Source organism: Besnoitia besnoiti, chromosome II, assembly GCF_002563875.1.
Source record: "Besnoitia besnoiti strain Bb-Ger1 chromosome II, whole genome shotgun sequence".
In the NCBI taxonomy this organism is placed as follows: Eukaryota; Apicomplexa; class Conoidasida; order Eucoccidiorida; family Sarcocystidae; genus Besnoitia; species Besnoitia besnoiti.
In genome coordinates this window covers 3,322,739-3,336,231 of record NC_042357.1, presented here as the reverse complement: position 1 = coordinate 3,336,231, position 13,493 = coordinate 3,322,739, and the positions used below count along the sequence as shown (strand labels likewise).

General features: G+C 50.3%; 2 protein-coding genes across 2 annotated transcripts; one reads left to right on the top strand and one right to left on the bottom strand.

Annotated features, from left to right (window-relative positions):
- Positions 1–1,354: 1,354 nt before the first annotated feature.
- Positions 1,355–6,960, bottom strand: BESB_038180 (RNA recognition motif-containing protein; the record flags this gene model as incomplete). The annotated part of the gene is made up of 10 exons (XM_029362404.1): positions 1,355–1,705; positions 2,134–2,229; positions 2,775–2,858; positions 3,200–3,265; positions 3,382–3,442; positions 4,047–4,108; positions 4,448–4,549; positions 5,359–5,426; positions 5,849–5,934; positions 6,260–6,960. 10 exons carry the CDS (start codon positions 6,958–6,960, stop codon positions 1,355–1,357), a joined length of 1,677 nt encoding a protein of 558 aa, XP_029221369.1.
- Positions 6,961–11,055: 4,095 nt separating this feature from the next.
- Positions 11,056–13,269, top strand: BESB_038170 (uncharacterized protein; the record flags this gene model as incomplete). Its single annotated transcript, XM_029362403.1, has 5 exons — positions 11,056–11,370; positions 11,998–12,090; positions 12,481–12,618; positions 12,903–12,956; positions 13,243–13,269. The coding sequence occupies 5 exons, from the start codon at positions 11,056–11,058 to the stop codon at positions 13,267–13,269; spliced, it is 627 nt and encodes a 208-aa protein (XP_029221368.1).
- Positions 13,270–13,493: the final 224 nt, after the last annotated feature.

Below are 13,493 nucleotides of genomic sequence, written 5' to 3'. Positions count from 1 at the left end.
GGCAGCTAACGAGGGCGATTGACCCTAATAACTGGGCGTCCAGAGGGGAAGAACTATGCACGGACGGTGCCAACCAGAGTGAACTCACATGCATGGTCTATTTTCTGCAGTAGGCGTTGCCTTCACGAGCTGTGATATCGGGATTATATTCTCAAATCGCAAGACACGAATAAATCGAGCCCCGCGCAAGCACGTGGTGGTTGAAACAAGGCTTTTGGCGGCAAAAGCGTCACGTGCCTTGTTTACAAGATTTCTGTGTTGGATGCAAAGCCTTCAGACCCGCGTGATCGGCAGTGATGTTTCAATTGCTAAGGAGGGCGGAAATATGTAGGACAGAATATCCAGACGCTCGAGTATGCACATGAGAGGCACGGAGACGAAGAGGAGAAGGGCTCCTGAATTAGTTTACTCGGCAGTTCGTAGGAAGGAAATCCCTGCATAAGCATTCATGAGCTCTTTAGGCAAGGCATATACGTTTGTGCGTATACATATATACTTAGCTTCTCCAGTCATACAACCTCAGCAGCTAAAATGTGTCGTGTATGCTGCCAGAACCGCAAACTGAAGTAGAGAATCTCTGTAGACCGCGACAGTACTAAGTTCCAGCCTCCCGCATCACTATACGTCGGCACCGGAGGCATTGCTGCCTGTGCACTACGTTATGGGTTCTACACTTGCAAGCTACTCGGAAAAAAGAATAGGGCACATCCGCAGAACCGGAGGACTTGCCATCGTCTGAGAGTTAAGGAGACGCTAGGAAATGAACCAGACGACGGATATGCACGTTTCATGAATGCTCGCGTCCCGCACATGTGCGTGCTGCTGTGTGACCAGGCTATCCTTCCTGTACGTCCTTCATTAAGGGCGGGTTGCAGTGTGTGGAGTAGCTAAGGAAAAGCTCTTGTGTCACGTTGAGCGAATTCGAGACACTCGTTCTTTTCAAGGAGACGCACGGAATAGACATCCCTCGCCTGCTCTGTTGATTCGTTCCCTCCGGCACTCTATTTGGCCAAGCCGCCACAGGTGCTGGGGCCTGAACCCCTTCATAGGCCTCAGAAACACTCACGACCAGATACCGAGGAACCCGTATATATGTGCATCTAAAAAGATGCGTCCGCGAGACTACAGAGGCTTGTCTCGTAAGTGAGGGTATGTGGATGCCGCCTCCTGACTGCACCCTATACAAAATGTTCATGTATACATGTCCTTGCTCGTTGAAAAAACAAGTTGTCCCAAGCAGAAGCAGACTCCGTCGAAACAAATACGCCTATCTGAATACTTGCGTACATTGCACACCCGTCACGGGCGTGCCTGTTTGAATTTGTGTAAACGGTGCCGCGGCCGCCTGATGTCTTCAAGTCTCACTCGTCTTCGCCGGCGCAGGACAAGGCCCCGAAGGCCGAGTTCCGTTCATGGCCTCTATCAGCTTGCGCGCGCAGACCGTTGGATCGGCTGCGTAGAAGCTGAGCCAGTAGAGCTGTTGCTGCGCACTGAGATCCGAAGAATTACTTTGTCTGCCATCGCTTTCTGCACTCGAGGAGCGGCGACACATATCGTTTTCGGCGTTTTCGTTCGGCGCCCCTCCTGCGCAACTCGAGGGAGACTTGCAATCACTCTGGGTACAGCTGCCCGCTGTGTTGTGGCGATTTCGCTGGTGTCGCGGAATGATAGGCTCCAAGGATTTCGCCGCCTCGTACGCGAAAGCCTGCTCAAACAAGAAAGGACTTCAGACAAAAGTCCGAGGGGGTATGCGACGGTGAACCGGCGCACACCCGTCAACAAAAAGATGCGTGTTGGCGCGTGTTTCTTGAAACGCGCTCAAGAAAATACTTCGTCGCATAGACACGCATGCGAGGAGGCTCGTGCGCCCGCGTACAGCGGACCACATACACACAAGGAGGGCGCGGTTGCGAGTTAAATCCGACATGTCTCCTGATGCTTTGATCTTGAGGCAACGAATTATGTACGCAACGACATGCATACTTGAGCGAGGAAGACGACTGTGCAGGTGACACCTTGGCCTGTTGACGCGCGAACCCGCGACTTAGAGCTGTGCCTATGCGGAGTGCATGTGAAAAGCTTTCTCCATTTTACTCGAAAGAAGCGCAAAAGTCTGAACAAAGGCCACCCCACACAAACCTCTTCCGACTGACGATAACCTTCGTCTTCCTCAATGCCTTCTTCTTGATACGTCGTGTGGCGGCGAACGCTCCATGCGCAAGCGAGACTCTGAACACCGAAGAAGAGCATGTAGTCATACTGCTGCCGTCATTTTCAAGCGGAATACGCTTGAGAGGGAACGATAATCAGCGCTCGCCGTAAGGCCAGCGTGCCACGGAGACCCCGAAGGCAACCAGTGAGTCGAGATACAAAAAACGAAACCGAATGCGTGCATGATTCTGTACTTGCCGCCTGTTTTCTTGTTCCGCTTACTCGCATACCCATATGTGTATACGTGCACATGTATATGTGTATGGATTTATATTTACATGCAGTATTGCACGCAGATATACTTCCCTGCCTGGAGCGCATCGGACAGGTGCCAGCCACTTACGTTGCCTTCTCGCCGTGAGCTGCATGCTAAGTCTGATTCTGCACAGGGAACTGCCAACTGTCATGCTGTTCGCGGCGAGCGGATAAACCTTCAGTCCAGACTCCCCTTTGGCGCACGACTCGCACGTGCGTCTGTGCGTTGATTGCTTCTCCCTGCCTGCTACTCTGTTGGACAAGGAAAATGTCGTTCGCGACGAGAAAAGCTCTTGTTCAGCACTGACCTGGAAGCGGAGCTTGTAGCCCTGCATGTGCGTGATCGCCGCCAGCGCCGACTCGTGCGAGTTGAACTCGAGGAAAGCGATTCTCTGCGGGCGAAACATAACAGTAACATCATAGCCTCCACAGGCGCGATCTTCTCCAGGATTGTTATGCTTCGCGGGTGGGCACCAAATTGCCACGAACTTTTTAAAATGTAGCTGTTTTTGCAAGGCCTATACACGGGCAGATACGCTTGAGGGCCTGATGAGGCTTTCGATGCGGCCGTCAAACGGATGCGTGAATGCAGATACAGGGGAAACATGTATAAATACACACATGCACGCGGTTGAGCTAACATCCACAGATGTATTTCATCCAAGAAGAACTATGCGAGCAATGCGTGCTTTGCAGCTGAGGAAACATAATCTGCTGCGGCATAAGTGCTTACCTTTTGATTGTGTGTGACGACGGACCTAACATCTCCAAATGAGCTGAAGAGAGTTCGCAGCTCGTCCTGCACAAAATGAAAACGCAGGTGAGAGAGAGGGGTGAACAGGCACGCTTGTGCGAAAAGCAATCCAGCATATGTGGGACGTGAGCTCGGCTAGTGCCTCCAAGTTCCAACTGTACCTTCGTTGCATCTGCGGGAAGGTTCGCCAAGAAAATGGAGCCACTGCACGCCCTTGTCACTCTGTGGAAGAGACACCGCACAAGCAGCGGCGAAGCAAACAGGGGTGAGTGTCGAAAGGCATGCAGAACCAAGCATACTTCGCATCCATTCAGCGACTTCTTGGACAAAGAACGCGCACATGTGACTTTGAGGAACCCGTGAGCGATGCGCCCCGCGTTTACCCGCTCGAACGCTTTCCAAGCGTTCCTCTTGACAAGAACGGTGGAGGGACGCGAGAAAGGAGAGAAGATACACATTACGCCTCCTTTTTGGCATCTATAGCTTGGCTGGCGATTCCTCGCCACACCGCTCGCGCGGCGGCACATCTCTGCTTCCGCAGGGACAGCGAAAGCAGAGAGACGGTGTCACTGTTCAGGCTGCCTCCGAAGCAGGATAGAATACCCCGTGAGCCATCTACAGAATGCGCGGTTCTGTATTCAACTGGTGTCTCCGCACTCCTCACGATATATCTATATATATATATATATATGGATCTGTACGAAGAGCGAAGAACGCATGAAACTGGAGAAGTTGGGTTAAGGACACACTGGAAACCTGTGAAGTGCAAAGATGTAGGCGGCAGAAAGCGAACATTTCCGCCATCGCGGGGCCTTACGGAGCGCACCTTCTGTTATTGGGGGGCACATACACGCGCCTGGCCATAAGCCCGAGGGACGGACCTCGCGCCTGAAGACACAGAGGACATCCCGAAGAAGGATAGCGACATCGGACCGAATGGACGGCGACGAACAATGAAAGGGATAAATGGAAGCAGAAACGGTCTCGGATGGAGACGCAGCCGTCGCTGAAGACGACGAAACGCCTACTCGGGTCATGTGGGTGAATCCATTCAAGACCAAACTCACTGCCCAAATACATCTCATACGCATGCACATGTATCTGAACACCGGTGATGCAGTGAGGTGCAGCTAATTCCGCATTCACGCCTCTGTATTAGAAGATATATCCTCGTGCTACGTACATGCATGCATTATAACATACAGGATGGCCATGCAAGCCACCTACCTCGAGTATTTGCAGAGCGCGATCGGCAGCTTCACGGGTGTTGAAGCGGAGAAACGCAAAACCAAGGCAACGGTTGTATCGGCATTTTGCGTCCATGATGACCTGCCGAAACACGAACTGCACTGAGACTGACGCCACTCAACAGCGACAAGGTTGTCCTGCAAACTGTGTAGACGTTAAGCAACCGCCACGCTTCGTCCACAGCAAGATTATCACAATACTGAAGATCAGATATGCAGTGCTCACCTTGACTAGCTGTGTCAGTTAATGCGTCCCCGTAGGTACCGCCTGTATCGTGCGTGAAGAAATGATTAGATGAAAAACACGAGCCTACCCACCGACGCTCGCGTGTATGAGCACGCGTGCACGGATATATTTATACGCATATCTATATATAAAGACGTAGTTAGACAATGTGAAAATCCCTTACGGTACTTATAGTTCACAGCACATGCGTTCTACTATTGGTCCTGATACCGTCGGTACAGATAGTCACTCATGTCCAACTGCTTAACCGACGTGCTTGTGCCACCCCGCACTCAAGAATCGAGTGATCCGGGTTCCCCATTGCCTTCGTCTGTTCCCGCCCTACTCAATCCTCGGCGGAGTATTCAAGTTGAGTATTGTATGAAGAAACACTTGGGGGATATTCAGGAGCATAATACTACGCATTTGAGCAGTGCTGTATGCACCAGAAACGAGTTCGTGTGAGATTTCGTTGCTCGTAGAAACCTGGTGGGTCTCTTACCACTTGCCAGCTTCCAGAGGGGCACCAAACTCCATGATAGGGTGTGCATCCCACTAGGATCTTCATTTCGACACTATTACTGCCGATGAGAAGTAAATGTACATAAACAACCTCCTTGATCGGGTGAGCGTTCTAGAGAACGCGTGCAGCGAGCACAACGCACCTTAATGGAGCGGGGCACCTCAGTGCCTAGACTCTTCAGGACCTCCAGTACATCCGCGTCAGTCGTGTCTGCAGGCGAACCAGGCATTTACCGCGCAATGATTGGGAAAGAAGTCGAACCACTTGACACTTTTATTTCTGTGACAGGGGTCGTTAGATTATGCTGCGCACCTTTGTGATCGGTAACTTCCAATTCGTATTCTAATAATGCCCTCGCAGCTGAGTCTTTGAGGCGTTGACTACTGAAATGATAAAAGGGACTCGCCGTTGCAAGAATATACCTCAACTCGCTAACTGAAACATTCACACGATCGACGAAAAACATAGCATTAGCCACGCCTCTCTTGCCACGTAGACGCACGCATGATCGGGTATGCCGGGAGGAACGCCCCTATACGGGCTTCTGCGCGAATATCCGCAGCACTTCCAGGATGCGTTAGACAAGCGAACCCGCGAACTAAAAAAGATTTCTGCGGAATGCTCGTACGTACCTCGTTTGAGCCCTGAGATATACAGGTGATATTCATCGACGGGCACTGGCGCAGCCCACGTGCGGTACGGGTTGAGGTGAATGTGGCTGTACAGTAAATTTGCACGCTTTAGAGACTACAACACGCATTAACATCTCTCAGATATGCGTTCGCCCTTATATGAGGGCCTCGGTTCTACAGGCGATATGCTACGCACCACGGCAAGATAGCACCCTAAGTTCCCCAACGGTTCGCGTGATCTTTTCCAGCAGTGTGAAAAAAAATGGCTGAGGGTGGAGATAGTTAATAGGTCCTGAGGGTGGTCCGCCACCGTTTGGTCCAGACAGAAGACAAACCATTTGCCGCGACAAACAAAGAAACAAGGCGCATGGCATTCACTGCTTGGAAGGCTATTAACCCGGGCAAACTCACTGGAAGGTGCCAGGTAAGACGGTTGTCGCTCCGAAGAACTCTAGAGCTGTTTGCATGAGCTTCGGAGAAGCGAAATCGATTACTGCGTACGATAGATGACCTGCCTTTGTCGGCTTGGCCACTCGAACGCCGCAGACGGCAAAGGGAACGTCCAATACTTCCAAGTTTACCAGGTGACGTGGGTGAACCACGCGGCTATTCGCATATTTGTCCGATGCCTCTGGTTTGACCAGTTGCGGTTCCCCTGGTTGTGGCGGACACGACGGTGCGTTGCAGTAATATGGCGTCTCAGACAGGATCTTACTGATTTCGTTGGTGAACAGCTCTTCAAGTCGCAGCTTCAGAGTGTCCGTATCTAAGGATATGGGGAGATGTGTGACCAGGATGCTCCGACATTCGGGATTCTCTTCGGCGCCAGTAACTGAAGACGCCACGCGGGGGTTTTGCGAGGGCTGCACTCCAACGTGTTGCTGCTGAAGTGCAGCCTCCAGCTCTTTTTCTTCCTGAACCCTGTAGAATTCGTCTACGCTTTCTTCGTCAGCGAACAAGGCATACGGTGCCGTAACAAGGTCACCTTGCTGACCACAACCCGCCCCGGCTTCGCCGTTTCGGGATTTTTTTCTCGGAGGAGAAGCTAAAGAAGCGAGGGAGCTCTTTGAGCGGCCAAGGGGGTCTGTTCTTCTGGAACCGGGGACAAACATTGTCATAAAAAGCCGGTATAGGGAATGCCCGTAGCCAGACGAGCATGCTAACGTTGTCGCTTATGGGAGGTTCATGTGTACGTCCGAGCGCATATGACGCTAAATTTCGCGTGACCCTCCACCGGAATGCAGCGGCTTCGCTGCAAGCCAGCGTCTGGCAACTGAAGACAAGAGACGGCCAAAACCAAGCCAAAGAGGCGCGACACGCACCGCGACACAAAAACAGGACGGTACAGTAGAGGATTTCAAATTGCCCTTGCGTGACCCTGAATTCGCTCATACCACAATTACGAAGAAACTGCCACCGTGGCGACTCACCGCAGAACAGCGCAAGCAGGCTCAATGACTTCTCGCGAACAAAAAGAGCCGAGAAACGGGTATGCCGTAGCTAGGACTTGCGGCAGGTGGACTTATGAAAAGGAGAGAAAAGCCACAACCACGCGTGGAGCAAATCAAGACACACAGCAATTTTCCGCGCAGAAGTCGTGACACTGTTGTGTGAGAATTGTCAAAAAGCCAGTTGACAAACCGCGAAAACCGAATCAAATATCCGGCAGAGAAGGAACAGGAATACCGAACCATAACAGGGGACGTATACGCACAAGGGAGGCTCTATCATACGCAGGATGTGAATTGTAAGTTGGGAGAGCATACCTTTTTTCGGTGTCAAGACAGACGTTAAAACGACAAACGTTACTATTTTGAACAAAGCATGCGTACGGGAAGGCACTGGCCCTAAGCGAGCGGTTAGCTGCCGAATCCAGTGGGCTGTTGTTGACGCAGACTGTCATTTATAATAAAACCTTCTGTCGAGCCGCGGTGACCGACACGAGCCACAGTGGAGCAGGGAAAAAGCCCAGGCATTTCGAAGCGGATACGTTCAACTGTATTCCCAACAGAGGGATTTCTGGCACGCGCGCCCTCCGGCAAATATACAAGGGAAATAAAGCGCTCGAGAAGCAGCAGGAAAAGAACGTTCCGACTTTGATAGACAAACATGAGGATACACTGTTGCGTGAAGCCCCAAGGACGACATGGAACGTTGTAAACGTATGATCCGTCAGCAAACCTCGGTAGCGGCTTCTGCGTTCCTGCGCCTCTCCCAGCCCAGCCTTGCGGTTCTAGTGCTGAAGTCAAAACTACAATCCACCCAAAACACCTGCGGTTTTCTGAAAAAATGCGAAACGAGCTTCGCTTGCCTTGAGAGAAGATTACTGGATATATCCCCCAAGCCACAGTATAGGCATGCGCAGACACCGACTTGGATTATTTACACGTGACGCCAGCCACAGTGAAGAGACGGACCTTTTGAGTCGCTGACGCGTTATGTATCCCGCCTGAATAGGACGCCCCCAAGAGTGAAACTCAAAGGAATTGACGGGGCACCTAATTTATATAATATAATATCATAATAGGGAAAACAATTTTGATAAAAATAAATCTTTTAAAATATTAAAAAAGTATTTTAACTACTTGTTCATGTGGAAAATTTGGTTTTACGAATAGAAAAAAACAAACGCTTTTGCCCACTCAGCCACACGTATATAAATAAATAAGGAAGAAGGGACTCGTTCCAGTTTGAATAAATAAAGAATTATCTTTGGTGTTTCTAAATTTTTAATTTTATGAAAGTAGATTGAAAAATTTTATTCAAAAAGATTGAAAAGATAATAATATGATTATAAGACAAATTAATCAGTCAATCACTAATACGTTTTCTTCTTTTTCGTATCTTCGCATTTCACTACCCCTCAAAAAATTCCTGTTTATTTTTACTTTATTTGTAAAGGTAGATGTAATAATTAAATTATCTTCAACTATATGGGTCAATTTTGAAGTCAAAAGTATTAATCTAATTAATAATTTAAAATTATCATTATTAAAAAAATATTCCTGTCTATTTCTAATTTATTTGTAAAGATCGATGTAATAATTAAATTGTCTTCAACCATATGGGTCAATGTTGAAGTCAAAAGTATTAATCTAATTAATAATTTAAAATTATTATTATTAAAAAAATTCCTGCCTATTTCTAATTTATTTGTAAAGATAGATGTAATAATTAAATTATCTTCAACCATATGGGTTAATTTTGAAGTCAAAAATATTAATCTAATTAATAATTTAAAATGGCGACTCGATATCGGCTCGTCGCATCCTGAGGCTGTAGCAGATCTCAAGCGTTGGTCTGTTCGCCCATTATAGCGGTCAGAACGTCGTGAGACAGTTCGGTCCGTATCCGGTAATAAAATTCAAACAATTTATAATAAGCGCAAAAGTGCTTCAAAAAAATAAAATAGGGCACTTTGCGCAAACATTCGTGGGCACGGCCATTCCGCTGGGCGGCTCGTGGCCGCACTTGCTAACAGCAGCAGCGAGAGACGAAGGACGTGGACTAAAATTCTTGCTGAGGCCTTCTATACCTTATTGTCGGGATATACGACTGCACACGCCATGGTCCTCAATGAATGAAAGCTTGGATTCTAGTTCCAGTTTTCCGTCACGCTCTTAGGTGCTGATAAATCTGTGAGACCTTGTAAGAGTTCCGCAGTCATTAGCTGTCTTCTCTGCATCGCCGCCACGCCTTACGCGTAGGCAGAGCGATCGGCTCTCGACTCTCTCGATCTGAATGTGGCACGAAGTCAATTTCGGCTTACGCATATATATATATATATATATATTCACTAGGCTGACTTGGTGTGGCCAGTAGGTGGAACGGCTGACTGGTCGACAACACTGTGGCTCTCAGTGGGTCCAACGAACACCCGGCGGAGGAAACACCTGTGTGAAAATTTCAGGCGCGGTTACGCAGCTGTGACGCTAGGTCATTAATCCAGAAACTTGGGGGCCAGAGGTGATACATCGTGCTTCTGCATCACGAAGCGTTAGTTGCGTTTACCCAATGTTTTTGTACCACTTTGCACGGTTTTCTGGCACAGTGAACTGTGCCACGCGTATACCGTTTAACAGCATCGTTCCCTGCGTAAGGCCGCCGGCCTATACATCGATTTCTTTTATATAATCACGGCTACATATTCACGGCTCCCTATATCTCATTTCTTCGAGTTGTCTCGTCTCCGACCAAGAGCTCCCATGGTAGGTTGCGTTATCAGAATCAAGAGGAAAACCGCGACGAATCGGCTGCAGCCTAGACTCACCTGATATATGTCTCATTCTGTGTGGAGTTGCTCACTTTTTTGGTGGTCCTTCTCCCCAAAACCTCCTATATGAAAGCATCCGTTCCAGCGAAGGCCTCAGAGACGGCTCGCCCCCCACGAAGAGCGTGGTAGTCACTTTGTGCCCGCTGGCAACGCCGGGGGGAATTACTATCAAGCACGCCTGGTTCTATCGCAGCTCAGCTGTGCCTCCAACCGCGTGTGTTGAAAAGAAGAAAACTGGCAAACTGCAAGAGGAGTCACCACTTCCCCCGTATTTTTGAAGAGAACGCAAAGGCTGGTCCCACAGGGTCACGCTGTCGATGCTCTCTAGTACGGCCGGATTTCTCTGCATGCATGCATGACAGAAATATATACTCAAGTTCACTGCGATACTGTGCTGTTTAGCTCGTTCTATACCTTGTGTTTCTTTCTCCTTCCAGCAGTCGGAACGGGCAGATTTCTCGCGGCGGTGGGCTTGACCGTTGAAACGTTTTTCCGCGGTGAATTTCTCGATGCTACCTTCGCATGGAAGGGGCTCAAAGCCCTTCCGGCAAATCTCAATGCCTTGCATGCGATTTAGCATCTTCTCCAGCAACTGCCGGATATAACCGAAGCCCTTCTCACTCTGCGTGACTGAGTGACTCGTCCCACTGTATTTTGCGCGGACCGACTTTCCTGCCATCTTTCCAGCTCTACAGCTTTCTATACACCGGAGCGTTGCTGCGTCGGTGGACGCTGGCCATGTTCTGAGCAGGTTAGAGTTTTCTCCCTCGCTTGCGCTGCGACTTGTCTACATGGATCATTTCATCCATCTTTTTTGAAAGCCTACGCGCGCATGTACGCTCGCGTGCGTTTCTCAGCACTTGCCTGCACCACCAGAAGCGCCCTTCGCTTTTGGCTTTGCAACTGCTGAGGTGTCTCGCCGATCGACGACAAGATGGAGGTCTTACAGGCAAAAACAAAAGCGTCAACAGACGAAGGAAGGCCGGAGGCGGAGGAGGCGAGCACGGCGTCACACGATTGCAACGCCGCAGGAGAATGGAAGAAGGTCTGCGCGGCTCCCTCGCAAGACGCGCCCGCAAAGGCTGGCAAAAAGACTTCTAGGAAGAAGAAATTCGACAAAAACAGTCCCTCGGCGGTCACCTTTCGACTTGTCGCCGCCTCCTTCGCCGACCCTGCAACGCAGCAGTCTTCTCAAAACGCACAGAAAATGGCCCTGCAGCGAGTCATTCCACCCAACGCCCTCAAGAAGGTCAGACTCGAATCCATCTTCGGCATTTACATTTCCGAACGACTGTTTTCAAGTCTGCACAAGTGCCTCCGAATACCGATGTGCGTACATGTGTTGTATACGCGTCCTATGCGTGTCACGAAACCGGACTTGAGGGGGACTGGGAGAGAAGCTAGCTATTTTCTCTATTACATGTCTCTCAGTCTCCGTAACTTCCCCCGTGAAGGCGGGCGGCTACGAAGTTGAGAACTGATAAGGAACTGCCATGATGCCTGCCGCCGTCGTACAAGACACTCAGGGCAAAGACCTCCTTTTTTGTATAAATATGTATAAATATATATATATATATATATATATGCTTGCAGAGATTGAGTGGCGTGTGCCAGTGTTTTTGTCGGCTTGCGTGCACGGAAGTCTTGCCGCGCAGACATGCTTTTTTGAACGACTCCGTGTCCTGAAGTGCATCCTGTGCTTTGTTTCGCTGCTTACGGAAGAATCGATTTTTTACTGTGGAAGATATTCGGTAACTTCGGGGGTTGGCCGCTGTAGCGTTTGATGGCAACTGCAGCGGGAGTCTAGCGGTACCCTTCAAGAAACGTTTCCTCTTCCTCTATTCACGTCAGAAAGCATGAATGCCTTCTTGTGCAGAATCGCTTTCGAGACGTGCTGCCCAACGACCTCCTTCGCGTCCTCAGCCCTGAGCACTTTGGCATTCACTCCAACCTCGACGAAGAGAATCGAGTAAGACTACATACAAAAGTTTCAGAAGACCTTCGCCCCGCCTACATGATCCCACCTGTCGGGTGCTGGGCGGTGGAATGCGTACTGGTATCAGCTGACTCTTTGCGTGCGCCTGATACTGTTCTTCACTGGCGTGTCGCTAACTCGTTGCTCCCTGCCCTGCTTCGATCTTACGGCGACCGTGTAATGCCGCCCTTTTGGTATTCGTTTGCTGTGAGGGGCGTTGTACGGCGGCGCCTGCCTCACGTCGCGTCACCTTTGAGAAAAATAACGGAGGACGACATCAAATGGTTCCCTTCCTTTTCGTGCTGGCATGCGTCCCTGTGCTGAGGCTGGGGTTTAGCCCTGAAGAACGCGTTGTCTTTGTTTCCTTCCTTGCTCCCTGCCCAGCGCCTTTTGTGCGATCAAGTATACGGCGGCGACGAAGAGCTCCTGCAGGCCGCGCAGGAGGCGCTCGCCGCGAAGTCGAAGCAGAGCAGCAGTCGCGCGGGAGAGCGACAGCAGCACCAGCCTACGCTTGACGAACTGGTGAGACGAGAAGATGGGAGAGAATAGAACAGGGCCTTTAAGACACGTGAACATCCGTGAAGAGGCGCCAAGTCGCTTCTCAAAACGGCGACACGTGGATATCGCAGAGGGGGTCTGAAAGAGACGGCGAGAAAGCGCGACGGCGACGGGGAGGGAGGCAGCACAGTCCGAGGGCATGCATGAGCAGACTGAGATTGTTTTCGAGGGAAAGCTGCGTGTTTTTCCCGCCGAAGTGAGAGTTAAGGGGCTTGCGCTGGTCATCGTCTGTCTTGTTGCGTGTGCAGGACGAAGACTGCTACTTCCCGAAGGATGGATACGACTACTCCCAGCATCTTGTCGTAAGGAAACAAACGAAATTAAACTGGCATGTAGAATGCAGCGGTCGCGGCCTTGTTGGAGATTCACGCTCTGTCTGCACCTGCCTGCCGTCGTATCTGGCCGCGCCGGACCTTGTTCGTTTCTCTCTCGTTTCTTCGTTGCATCCCGCGCTTCTTCTCTACCACGCAGCCTCGCCGTTCTTCGCTTTTTTTCCCCGGCGCGTCGCGTATGTGCCCGCTTCGCTTTTGTTGGCCGCCGGCTCACGCTTCCTCGGAGTTCCGCTGCCGTTTTTCGGTTCTTTCGCAGTCCCTCGGTGGCGGTGTTCTTGATTGAGCGTGTCGAGACAACAGCGGAGAAACACAGGAAGGCCCAAAAGGCGAAGCAGGGCGAAGTCCCGATGTCTAAGGAAGGTACACGATGAGACTCGGTATCGCCCCAAAACCATGAGCTTTACGCGGACTTGGTGCTACGTACTCACGTTTCTGTGCGTATACTTGTGTATCTGGATCTGCGGGTCTCGCCAACCTTCTCTATCTCTCTATGCATATATATATGAA